The sequence below is a fragment of the Gymnoscopelus braueri genome, assembly GCF_963280865.1.
Source record: "Gymnoscopelus braueri genome assembly, chromosome: 21".
NCBI classification, from domain to species: Eukaryota; Metazoa; Chordata; class Actinopteri; order Myctophiformes; family Myctophidae; genus Gymnoscopelus; species Gymnoscopelus braueri.
Window position 1 is genome coordinate 18,634,272 of NC_137623.1, and position 14,014 is coordinate 18,648,285.

The 14,014-nt window shown below is 41.9% G+C and overlaps 1 protein-coding gene across 1 annotated transcript in view; it reads left to right on the forward strand.

Moving 5' to 3' along the window:
- Positions 1-1,601: 1,601 nt before the first annotated feature.
- The window catches only part of lama1 (laminin, alpha 1), a gene marked incomplete at both ends in the record, with an annotated part of 40,979 nt that continues 28,566 nt past the window's right edge, over positions 1,602-14,014 (forward strand). The window contains 10 exons of the mRNA XM_080417429.1: positions 1,602-1,674; positions 7,698-7,865; positions 8,140-8,264; positions 9,762-9,813; positions 9,893-10,083; positions 10,191-10,370; positions 11,754-11,843; positions 12,159-12,276; positions 13,060-13,238; positions 13,558-13,657. Coding sequence (XP_080273555.1) covers positions 1,602-1,674; positions 7,698-7,865; positions 8,140-8,264; positions 9,762-9,813; positions 9,893-10,083; positions 10,191-10,370; positions 11,754-11,843; positions 12,159-12,276; positions 13,060-13,238; positions 13,558-13,657 — 1,276 coding nt within the window. The remainder of the gene's footprint in view (positions 1,675-7,697; positions 7,866-8,139; positions 8,265-9,761; positions 9,814-9,892; positions 10,084-10,190; positions 10,371-11,753; positions 11,844-12,158; positions 12,277-13,059; positions 13,239-13,557; positions 13,658-14,014) is intronic.

Here is a 14,014-nt window from a genome sequence, read left to right on the forward strand (position 1 = left end):
TTAAACAAGTGAAATTGGAAGTGATGACACTAAGAAATGAGCAGACAAAATTTTAACTGGAACACTATACAAATTAAGCTTAAAAATGGGTACTTTCTCCTGATTGGCTGAGATTTTGACACCTACCGAAAAATGTATTTTCTGTTTATTAAAGAGCTGGAGAGACAGGGAGACATCTGTTACTGAACAAACACTCTATAGCAATGATTACTATCAGAATATAGTATTTTAACCTTTTAACAAAATACTTTTTGTTTTAACCAAAAAATATCACTTACCCTACCTTTAAATAAAATTAATATTAAATATTACATATTAAATCAACCAATCAATCAATCAATCAAAACTCTGCACCACTGCACTAGAGGATTTCCAGTGTTGCTATGTCAACATTAGACCCAGTCTGAGTGTAGTTGTTAACTTTCACCTCCAGATGGAGGTAAAAGAAAGACTCACTCTCACACACAAACACGCACGCACGCACGCACGCACGCACCCACATAAGTCAACCATGCTGGCAAAGCAGTCAATGTTGCAAAGGAAAGTGTCAAGGCTATAACTATCTGAAGGAGTGGGAATCTGTGTGTGTGTGTGTGTGTGTGTGTGTGTGTGTGTGTGTGTGTGTGTGTGTGTGTGTGTGTGTGTGTGTGTGTGTGTGTGCGTGCGTGTGCGTGTGCGTGTGTGTGTGTGTGTGTGTCCATTAACAACCCACCATAACACCCCCCCCCACTCCCACATGGTACGACCCAACTGGCAGGGGGGGTGTTGAAACAAAAGTTTTAGAGCCGAATGAATGAATATATGAGAGCGAGAGAGAGAGAGAGAGAGAGAGAGAGAGAGAGAGAGAGAGAGAGAAGAGAGAGAGAGAGAGAGAGAGAGAGAGAGAGAGAGAGAGAGAGAGAGAGAGAGAGAGAGAGAGAGCAGGGTTGCCAGGTACGCTTGTTATAAGCGACTTTGGGCTTGTTATTCTGTAAAGTTGCTTTTAAATATATTAGTGTGTGTTTTTTTGGGCTTGTTTCTACGCATCGCATTGTGACAGGTTGTGAGCTATTTTCGGCAAAGAGGGGTCTGGAGGGAAAAAAGAGCAGACCAAGTACTGAGTGAAAGGTCAGGTTTACAAAGTAGGCTATACATTGACAGTTTAAGAGTGGTCAAATTATATGTCTGTCTGAATGAACATGACTCCGACATGATGACAGTGCTGTCAAACAAGTATATGAAGATGTAGTGGGGGTCCCTGCCTGCTTCATCTCTATCTCAGCTAGGGGGTTCTTGGACGTTGAAGAAAGGGCTCGCTTCTTTTGGGCTTGTTTTCATGGACCTGGTTGCTTGTTTCTCTCGCAATACCTGGCAACACCGGTTTAGAGCCGAATGAATGACTGAGAGAGAGAGGGGGAGACAGAGGTCCACTCCACCGTTAGCTGAGCTCCCAGTGGGTCCAGTGTCCAGTCTCATTGTTCCCAGTGTTACAGACCAGAGAGAGAGAGAGAGAGAGAGAGAGAGAGAGATAGAGAGAGAGAGGTCCAGTCACATTGCTCCAGTAACAGACCAGTATAGACTGTATAATATTTCATACTGGTTTATTATTCATAAACAAAGTGATGCTCCTGCTTCTGCGAGGCGCGCTCCTGGTGAGCGTGCTGTGCACGGCGCGCGTGTACGCTCAGCAACGAGGTAAGGATAATAATAACTCATCATGAATTAATGAATGATAAAATACCGATCAATGCACGTGATCAGAGATTGTAGGCCTCTCGTGATCAATAATCTAATTTTTTACTCAAGTAAAAGTATCGATACTGCAATGTAGAAATACTCTGTTACAAGTAAATGTCCGGAATTCAATATTTACTTTAGTAAAAGTACAGAAGTATTGGTATCAAAATGTACTCAAAGTACCAAAAGTAGAAAGTAGCCTACTCATTGTGCAGAATGTCCCATTTCACAAACTTTCAAAATGTATTGAAATCTTTTGAAAATAGTTGCTCTGAGTCTATACAGCATCACCAAGCATTGTGAGCTTGTAGATCTGCTATTTTCAAATGGCCGAAATGTATATAGGGCTGAAGTGGTTAATGTATGCTTTGTAATAATAATCCAAATCCACAAAGTAACTATAAAGTTTTCAAATAATTGTAGTGGAGTAAAAGTATAATATTTGCCTCTGAGATGTAGTGAAGTAGAAGTAAAAGTACCGAAAATTGTAAATACTCCAGTAAAGTAAAAATACCTAAAAATTGTACTTAAATACAATACTTAGCAAATGTACTTAGTTACTTTACCCCACTGAGGCTATTGATGAAAGTAAACCGTTAAAAAAAATTTGTTGCCAGATTGTAGATCTGACTAGTAGTAGCCTAATCATTTGATTGATTGAATACTTTATTAACAGTTTGCAAATAGTCATTGGTGTAAAGTAACTAAGTACATTTACTCAATTACTGTACTTAAGTAAAATTCTTTAGGTACTTTTACTTTACTGGACTATTTTCCAATTTTCTTTTACTTCTACACCACCACATCTCAGAGGCAAATATTATACTTTTATTCCACTGCAATTATTTGAATATACTTGAGTTAGTTACTTTTGATTATTATTACAAAACCCACTTCAGCCCGTTATAGACAGCCAGACTTTTACTTTCTATATTGCATTGTATTTCTAAATTGCATTGTATTTCCACTTTTACTTGACAAAATGATGTGTGCAAATAGTACATTGGTAGGATTTTACAATGATGCTAAAAGGATAACACAAAAAGCCCTAGGGCTTTGTTTCCATTGTGGTCCTGTGTATCCTAATCGTAACGGTGCTTTTAGTGACCTGCAGGGCAGACAAATCAAACCCTCTTGGCTTTTATTTCTCAAATGCATTGATTTAGTTTGTTTCTGAATTAATTCAGAGTATTTCTCTGCATCTGTCCGACTTTAGTTCATTCCAGTTCATCAGTGGTGGGAAAGTAACTTAAAGTAGGCCAGGCCAACATCAGTGGTTCTCAACCTTTTCAGGCCGTGACCCCCCAAAACAATCATATTTGAACTGGGGACCCTCCAAAATAATCATATTTGAACTGGGGACCCTCCAAAATAATGATAATTAAACTGGGGACCCCACACTCGGTTCTACAGATAAATATTGTGAAAATCATGTGGGGACCCCACATTGTAATCAAGTGATGATTACATGAATACATTGACCTTGCTTCTTCCATTGTTTGATTCTTTACTTCTACTCCACTACATCTCAGAGGCAAATATTGTACTTTATTACTCCACTACTTTACTAGTTACTAGTTACATATTTAGATTATTAATACAAAACATGCATTAAGTGATAAATTATGATGCTATTTTATAGGATAAACCAGTGGTTCTCAACCTTTTCAGGCCGTCACCCCCAAAATAATCATATTTTACTGGGGACCCCCCACCCCGATAAGCACTGTAGGAGTAGGAGTTGAGGCATTACATTTTCGGTTCCACAGATAAATATTGTGAAAATAGGAGATCTACAAGCTTACCAGGAGCTTGCAGATCAGCTGTTTTCACAATTTATGCCTCTTTCTTATATTATTTGACAATTTGGCCAATGTTTGACCAGTTTTTATAGTATAGTTTGTTTATACTTTTTATTTTATTTCATTTTGGGGTAAAGGTCTTAAAAGTCCTTAAAGTGTCACTTCACTGTCATCTGGGAACCCCCCTGGGGGCCCAGAGTCCCGATCCACAGGTTGAGATTGGAACCACTGGGCTAAGCTAACCAGCAGCACATAGTAGGCTAAGTAAAATCAGCCCCACCTTGACCAGCTGCAACATGAAAGTGATATTAATCTACTAATTACAATCCAATATCATGATTGTGAAACGGATCATTCATCTGCGTAATGAGAAACACATTTATATTTGGTCCTGAAAGTATATATTTTGATAATATCAATACTTTTGTACTCTTAATCAAGTACACTTTTGAATACCATACATGTATTTTATTTTTAGCAGAGTATTTCTACATTGTGGTATTGATACTTTTGCTTAAGTAAGACATCTGGGTGCCTCTTCCTCCAGTGCAGTTTATTGACAGACTAACAGCTCTAGTTGTTTTATGTGACATTGTTCTTTTTAAAGTCAATGAGAACAGCTGAGTCAATACAAGACCTGCATCTAATTTATATTCATGGCTTCACTTTAGAGAGAGGGAGAGACTCTTTGACAATGTAAACATCTTTCTCATGGCCCTTTGAGAGAGAGAGAGAGATTTGAAAACTATCTTTAAATATGTGCATACATACATACATACTTACAATACATACATACACACACATTCATTTAAATCTATTTCATCTGCAAGGAAGAGATAGTGAGTTAATGTTAATTACCTGTACCAGCAAATTATTTACATTTATATTAATTATCAATTATCAGATAACAGAAACTAACATTTTCTGGTTGTATTTTTAATTTAATTTGACCCCTGCTTGGTTGTAAAGTTACAATGTGACACAGCTCTTTTTACACATTTCTTTTTTCCAGTAGGCCTATATGCCCTTAATTGTACATACATTTGTTTGTTTTTATTTCACACTTGCTTTGGCAATGTATACGTATGTTTCCCTTGTCAATAAAGAGAGAGAGGAGCATGCAATAACATTTAAGGAACTTTATTGGCATGAGAAAACATATATTTACATTGCCAAAGCAAAGTGTCAAAATAAAAACAATTACATTCTGTATTAATGTATCCATTTATAACTCTGATGACACGGAACCATAAAGGGTCCATTTGGTTACATTTCTCAGAGTTTGGTTACATTTCTCAGAGTTTGGTTACATTTCTCAAAGTTTGGTTACATTTCTTTAATTACATTAATGATGAGGATTGTACTAAGTGTAGAGAAGAGAAAGGTTTTCTCATGCCAATAAAGCTCCTTGAATGAGAGAGAGAGAGAGAGAGAGAGAGAGAGAGAGAGAGAGAGAGAGAGAGAAGCTAGTTTAGCTATACGCTAGTTTTTCCAAGTTGCATTGTGACATATCCTTGTTTACACATTTCTGTGTTCACTTTATTGTAGCCTACATGCATTTCTTAGTTTCTGACTTTCTTTGGCAATGTAAAAGTATGTTTTATCATGGCAATAAAGCTCCTTTTAAATGTAAGAGAGAAAGAGAGGGAGGGAGAGAGAGTTGAGTTGAGTTAATCTGAATAACAAAGACACATTCTACTTGTTGTGATTCTACACATTCCATTCCTCTATGGCCTTTTGTTATTCACACACACACACACACACACACACACACACACACACACACACACACACACACACACACACACACACACACACACACACACACACACACGCAACCCCCCACAGACGACCCATGACTCCCCCCATCTGCTCTTACAACCCCTCTGGTGGTTAGGTGTGTGTGTGTGTGTGTGTGTGTGTGTGTGTGTGTGTGTGTGTGTGTGTGTGTGTGTGTGTGTGTGTGTGTGTGTGTGTGTGTGTGTACATACATCCTGTAGGGTGTGAAGACTGATTTGTCACCAGTGTGTGTGTTTTATGTTAGTGTCTGTGTTTCATGTGCCTGAAGCAGAGACGTAATTAAGTGAGCACACACAATTCAATTCAATTCAAAGGAGTGCTATTGGCATGAGAAAACATATGTTTACATTTCCCAAGCAAGTCTCAAAATAAAAACTAAGAAATGTATGTACAATTGAAGAAGCTCCGTTTCCCATCTTCTCACTAATCAAGCTCCTTTCAAGCTGTATAGCTGTACATTGTATTGATTGATTGAATACTTTATTAACAGTATGCAGAAAAAGTGGTACATCAATACATTAAAGCTAAAAGGATAACACAAAAAGCCCTGAGGGCTTGTTTCCATTGTGGTCCTGTGTATTCAATTCAATAGTTTATAGTTTCAATGTACAGATTAAAACAATATATATATATATATATATATATATATATATATATTGAAGTGAATACAGCAATGTGTAAACAGAGCTATGTCACATATTGTTTTTAAAATGTTTTTAAAGGTAGTTGCTCCACTCATATATACAGTAGGTCTATGTCTAAGGTCAACGCGGTACACACACACACACGCGCACGCAGACAGACAGACAGACAGACAGACAGACAGACAGACAGACAGACAGACAGACAGACAGACAGACAGACAGACAGACAGACAGACAGACAGACAGACAGACAGACAGACAGACAGACTGACTCATTAACTCCTCTGTGTGTTATCTGTTTTTTCTTTGTCCTGCATCTCATCACTTCATCACACCTACATGACTTTACACCTATAGTGTGTGTGTGTGTGTGTGTGTGTGTGTGTGTGTGTGTGTGTGTGTGTGACCACCCTGTTGATGCTATCTTGCATTCACACAGCTGATTACATAGATAGAGTAATTAAGGTGTGTGTGTGTGTGTTTACATTTCAAGAAGACAATTCAAAGTGCTAATTGTAATCATTACTATAGGGCAGGGGTCTTCAACAGGGGGCCCGGTACCCCTAGGGGGTCATCAGAGTTCCTACAGGGGGGGCCGCCGAATCTTTGTGTGATAGGATTTTTTTCCTACATTATAACCGCCACTCATCCCTATTCGGAGGGGAACATTAGCCAAAGATAGCAGATCTACAAGCTCACAACGCCTCGCATTGCGAGGCGTTGTGAGCTTGTAGATCTGCTATTTTCGGCAAAGAGGGGTGTCGAAGGAAAAAAGAGCAGACCAAGTACTGAGTGAAAGGTCACGTTTACTACGTATGGACGGTTTAAGTGCTTAAATATGTGAGCGGGGGTCCCTACTTCATCTCTCTCTCAGCTAGGGGGTCCTTGGCCTGAAAAACGTTGAAGACCCCTGCTATACGGTGTTTGCTCACTAACATGGGTCTCCCTGTCTGTCCAACTCAATTGGATGGAATTGGTATCCCGACCTGAAAATATATTTTCTAGTTAGCTAAAGAGCTGGAGATACGTTTGCAGATCGGCTAATTTTTCCACTTTTGTGTGACACTGTTGTGCACACACATGCGTCTGTGTACGATAGTTACAGTTACCAGCGATAGGTAAAACCACAACAAAACAATGGCAACATTTTTATGTATAAATCTACGTATGCAAACAAAGTCTTGAGTCCAGTGGTGTAAAGTAACTAAGTACATTTACTCAAGTACTGTACTTAAGTACAATTTTGAGGTATTTTTTACTTTACTGGAGTATTTCCAATTTTCAATACTTTTACTTTTACTACTCCACTACATCTCAGAGGCCAATATTGTACTTTTACTCCACTACAATTATTTGAAAACTTTAGTTACTAGTTACTTTGCAGATATAAATTATTATATTATAAAACATACATTAACCAATTTAGCCCTCTTGTATACATAGGCTATCTGAAAATAGCCGATCTACAAGCTCACAACGCGTCGCTGTGTGAGCTTGTAGATCTGCAATTTTCAAACATTTTAGTACATTTACTTTTGTTACTTTATATTTTTATGCCAATACTTTTGTACTTTTACTGAAGTCAAATTTAGAATTCTGGACTTTTACTTGTAACAGAGTATTTCTACATTGCAGTATTGATACTTTTACTAAAGTAAAACATGTGAGTACTTTTTCCACTACTGCTTGTGTCAGACACAAATAACAGTCTCTGTCTCTCTCTCTCTCTCCCCAGGCTTGTTCCCAGCCATATTGAACTTGGCCAGTCAGGCGAATATCAGCAGCAATGCAACGTGTGGACAGAGTGGACCAGAGGAGTTCTGCAAACTGGTGGAGCATGTTCACCACCGGAGGTACCTGCAGAAGAACCTGCAGTGCAGGATCTGTGACGCCAACACTACTGGTAATCTATCTGTCTGTCTGTCTGTCTGTCTGTCTGTCTGTCTGTCTGTCTGTCTGTCTGTCTGTCTGTCTGTCTGTCTGTCTGTCTGTCTGTCTGTCTGTCTGTCTGTCTGTCTGTCTGTCTGTCTGTCTCTGTCTGTCTGTCTGTCTGTCGTCTCTTGTCTCTCTCTTCTCTTCCGGCTTCTTCTGTGATAATGATGATGATAATGATGATGATGATGATGATGATGATGATGATGATGACGATGATGGTGTTTGTGGGTGTGGTCTTGCAGCACAAGGCACAGAGCGTCATCCAATCGGCAACGTCATCGACGGCACCAACGACTGGTGGCAGAGTCCCAGCATCCAGAACGGACGACAGTTCCACTGGGTCACCGTCACCCTGGACCTGAGACAAGTATGCACGCACGCGCACTCACACACACACACACACACACACACACACACACACACACACACACACACACACACACACACACACACATGCAACCGAGAGAAACTCGAGGACTTTGACACAGCGACCAGCTGTGTTGGAGATCTGAGGCTTGTCGATTCGTGGCAAGAACACGACTGTCTATATATAAGGTGTCTTCCCAGACATCCATTACCGCCGCAGTCTAACCGGCTCTGCTGTTAGTTTACATCTGCTTCTAAGGTTATGAGATGAGCAATATTTTCCGTGTGTGTGTTACCAACACACACACACACACACACACACACACACACACACACACACACACACACACACACACACACACACACACACACACACACACACACACACACACACACACACACACACACACACACACACACACACACACACACACACACACACACACACACCACATGAAGGATGCTTGGTTCTGACCCCAGGGTATCTCTGTCTGTCTAGACTGACTCACTGTCTCAGTGTGTGTGTGTGTGTGTGTGTGTGTGTGTGTGTGTGTGTGTGTGTGTGTGTGTGTGTGTGTGTGTGTGTGTGTGTGTGTGTGTGTGTGTGTGTGTGTGTGTGTGTGTGTGTGTGTGTGTGTGTGTGTGTGTGTGTGTGTGTGTTCTCTCTCAATCATTTTGTTTCTTTCTTATCTCTGCCCGTCTCTCACATTCCATTAATTATGTGTCAACACACACACATACACACACACACACACACACACACACACACACACACCAGGTGTTGCCGTGTTCCAGACCGTATAAAAATGTTCCATTAACACAGACACTACTCAACCTTCACAACGTACTAGACGATTAAAATACATCAACCAACTCAAACATTTTCATGCCAAGGACCAATGGTGAACAAAGTATTCAACCCCACCCAGTACTCGAGTCAAATTTATACTGAGTTAAAGTACAGGAGGACTTGCCTTTACAGAAAATATTAATAAATAAATGCAACTCAAAAGTATTCAATAGTGCATGCTTTTAAAATACTAAAAGTACAAATTATAATAAGTACATTTTCATGTTTATACTAATGTATTGTACTGAAATTTTGAAAATGTTCGAATACATTTTGAAAATAGTGAAAATAGTCGATCCATAGCCCAGTACAACAGAATCTGTTATACTGGTCAGCTCCCGGTACAACAGTAAAATGCTGGGGTTGTACTGGTCATCTCCCAGTATAACAGTAGAAGTCTGTGGCTGTACTGGTCAGCTCCCAGTACAACAGCAGAATTCTGTGGCTGTACTGGTCAGCTCCCAGTACAACAGCAGAATTCTGTGGCTGTACTGGTCAGCTCCCAGTACAACAGTAGAAGACTGAGATTGTACTGGACAGCCCCAGTCTTGGGTGTCCAGTACAGCCATCATGTACTGGTCAGCTCCCAGTAGCAGACTGGTGATACTGGTCAGAGTGTTAAATCATTCTCTCTCTTTCTTCCTGCAGTTATTTCAGATCGCCTATATCATCATCAAAGCTGCCAACTCGCCACGACCAGGTAACTGTCACCACTTCCTGTAACTTCCATTCTTTGAAATGTCTTTCTTTCTTTTTGCTGACGTTGTTTTGTCTTTCAGGTAACTGGATTCTGGAGCGTTCGGAGGACGGGGTGACTTTTGATCCCTGGCAGTACTACGCCATCAGTGACACTGAGTGTTTGAGTCGCTACAACGTCACGCCCCGCCGAGGACCGCCCACCTACAAGAGCGACCACGAGGTCATCTGCACCAGTTACTACTCTAAACTGGTCCCACTGGAGCATGGAGAGGTACCATCACACCCCCCTCTCTCTCTGTCTGGCTCTCATTCTGTCTCTGTCTGTCTTTGTCTCACTCACTCTCTCATATATTATCTCATGGTCTCTCTATCTTTCAGATACACACATCTTTAATCAACGGGCGTCCCAGTGCTGATCACCTGACCCCAGAGCTGCTCCAGTTCACCTCGGCCCGCTTCATCAGACTGCGCTTCCAGAGGATTCGAACCCTCAACGCTGACCTCATGATGCTGAGCCACCGCGACCCCAAGGAGGTCGACCCCATCGTCACGCGCAGGGTGAGACAGAGAACGACATCATTAATATTAATAACTGAATAGCTAATAATTAAAACCAGCCTCATTTATTCCCATGGCGATGAATAAATTAACACCAAAGAAAAGTAAAAGTACCTGCACACTGTGCTGTGGTTTCCAAACGTTTTAGCACGATACCCAAAAGAGAAATTGTATGTCTCCCCGGGACGCAAGCTAGCAAAAATAGCTGATCTACAAGCTCAGAACGCGTTGTGAGCTTGTTGATCCGCTACTTTCACTACTTCTTAAAACCTATTTTTTTTTCTTTCCTCTTTTACATTTATGGAATTTCTTTTTTTTTCATGGAATTGAAATAAAAACATCTTTTGAATTAATACAAAAAAAAAACGTTAAAAAAAGTGTTTGGGAACGACTGCTGTACAGCGTGTATAGGGGCAGACATAGGCATATAGAGAAGTGGGAAGAGCCCACATCAGTCAATGAATGAAAGACACCTGGGACAACGCTGCCACAATAGACCATCAGCAATATAAAAGAACCGATTTCTAAAAAGATAGAGAGTCAAAAAGTGTTGGTCAGCAATCAGTGTCAGAGTGCTTATCCACCTTTTAATTTCAATGCCTACGTACCGTAATGGCCTGATGCTGCCTGAGGCCTGACCTGTCTGAAATGAAACTGCTACGGGATTCCGCTCATCCCCGGGTCTGATATGAGAGCGGTGCTCACTGACATTTTCCCTGTGTAACTCAGAGAAACCTTGTACAACACTGTTATGTAGGAGCTGTTATCATTATGGTTACAAAAGGTTTTGCAGACGTCAGTGAATTCACTTACCGAGGACAAGATACAATATATGACTCAACAATTTGTTATCAATGCACGTGTCCGATTGTCCAGTTGAGGTGGTCATCGTTGTTCTTATCAGCTTGGGGACGTCTTGAGGCGCCCATGATGACATTTTGTTGCCACATTTCAATACAATCCAGTGCACAGAGATAAGCTTTCTGTGTCAAGGTCACACGAGCATGGCAGTTCAAATGGGCCATTAAATGATTAGATGGCTAATACAAAATGATACACATATGACATTAATTCCATATTAATTTCAGATCTAACTGTGTGCAGGCTTGACATTTTGAGGTGAAGCCGGATTGGGCACAACTGCCACACCGGTAGTTCCAGAATGTTGTTTTAAAAAAAAAATCTATGTCAAACACTGTCTCTCTCTCTCTCTCTCTCTCTCTCTCTCTCTCTCTCTCTCTCTCTCTCTCTCTCTCTCTCTCTCTGTCTCTCTGTCTCTCTCTCTCTCTGTGCATGTCAGTCTCAACTGTGACAACTCTGAACCACCGTTTGTGTTGAATGTGTGTGTAACACAGTGAGTGTTCTGTGTGTTTTTTTCCTCAGTATTACTACTCCATCAAAGATGTCTCGGTGGGGGGGATGTGCATCTGTTTTGGACACGCACAGAGCTGTCCAAGGGACCTTGTTACCCAGGTAACACACGCACACACACGCACACACGCTCTACTCTTACATATACTACACACAGATACACACTACACACAGGCACGCACGCACGTACGCGCACACACACACACACACACACACACACACACACACACACACACACACACACACACACACACACACAGCATGCTATCATTTAAATGTGATGTGTACCATCTCTCTTTATGTTAAAAGTTACGTTAAAAGTTGTATCATTTTCTCTGTGTGTGTGTGTGTGTGTGTGTGTGTATGTTTGTGTACGTGTATATGTAACTCTCTCTCTCTCTCTCTTTGTGTTAACAGAAGTTTAAGTGTGTGTGTGAGCACAACACATGTGGGGAGAGCTGCGATCAGTGTTGCCCCGGTTACCACCAGGAGGCATGGCAACCAGGAACCCTGTCTGTTGGCAACACTTGTGAGAGTAAGTTTGTGTGTGTGTGTGTGTGTGTGTGTGTGTGTGTGTGTGTGTGTGTGTGAGTGTGAGTGTGAGTGTGAGTGTGTGAGTGTGAGTGTGAGTGTGACTGTGAGTGTGAGTGTGTGTGAGTGTGTGTGAGTGAGTGAGTGAGTGTGTGTGTGTGTGTGTGTGTGCGCACGTGTGTGTGTGGAGCCCTGCATTCCCACCGAGTTGTAACACGGCCCCTGCTTCGCCCCTAGTCATGCAGTACTCCGTGGTGGAAAATAATGCTCGGTGCTGGCATTGCCTGGGGGGGGATCATTTACGATTCTGTGCCTATCGGTACATAACTCGGACGGGGCTGAGTAGGCTCAAGCGAACTTCGCAACGTTCAGCATGGCAATTTGTGCGCATTAGCGCGCTCTGTGGTGCTTCTCGTGGCTAAACTTCGCTTGAGACTGCGCCCCTCCCCCCGTCCAAAACGATACTTTATCGGCGAAAAAAAGTCCGCGGTTATTGGAAAAAGTAGTATAGCTAGCGGGGAGTCGAACCCTTGAGGTGTAGGCTGGGAGTCTAGTGATTAACGAGGCAAGCCACTGAGGCTACTGCTGACGGGGTATTTGGGCTGTATTAGAATGCGACACCGCCCACCGTTCCCAACTCTTCTATTGTAGAGCGAAAGAAGCCCCGGCCCTACGGGGGCGGGGCCACTACGCCCCGGTGGCAAAAGCCGGTGTGCGTCACTGCACACACTCGTCTAACATGTCCTCTCTGTCCGTGTGCGCACGTGTGTGTCTGTCTGTGTGTCAGAGTGCAACTGTCACAACAAAGCGGTGGAGTGTGCTTACAACGGGACGGTGGCCGACCTGGGCCTGAGCTTGGACTCTCACGGCCAGCGGCGCGGGGGCGGAGTTTGCACGGACTGCACCCAGAACACGGCGGGCATCAACTGTGACACGTGTCAACATGGATACTACAGACCCTCACAGGTACTACTGCTGCTATTAGGACTATAGGGATATTGGTAAAACTGTATGTTAATCCATTAAGACCGGGATCGCATCTGTGTCATTTTAAGATTTATTTTGTCATAAAAAAATAGCAGATCTACAAGCTTGTAGATCTACACTGCCCGACAGCGGTGATTTGCTGTTGTATCCCAGCACCGTCCTGTCTGACAATGCAACAATGTGTGTGTGTGTGTGTGTGTGTGTGTGTGTGTGTGTGTGTGTGTGTGTGTGTGTGTGTGTGTGTGTGTGTGTGTGTGTGTGTGTGTGTGTGTGTGTGTGTGTGTGTGTGTGTGTGTAGGTCTCTCCGTATTCAGACTTTCCCTGTGTGGACTGTCAGTGCGATCTCAGAGGCTCGGAGTCTTCAGTCTGCGTCAAGGATGACGAATACGCACAGCTTGGTAATTTATCTACACATTTAAATCACTTCACGTGTCACCACACGTAACCCACACATCATATGAACAAGGTTGGTAAACCACTTGAACCCTAGTCTAGACTTGATAAACTGGACCTGAGTTGGCTCTGTACTTTTTGTAATGTCTACACCAAATCTCGCAAAAAAATAGTCAATCTACAAGCTCAGGGTTGCGACCTTGTATGAATGTTATGCAAACAAACGTTTTAACCCATTAAGACCTGGAACTGTGTCATTTTTAGATTTGAGCTAAAAAGCATTATTTTACACTTTGAGCTATTCAAAAATAGCAGATCTACAAGCTCATAGCGCGGCACCGAGTGCCGCGCTACGAGCTTGT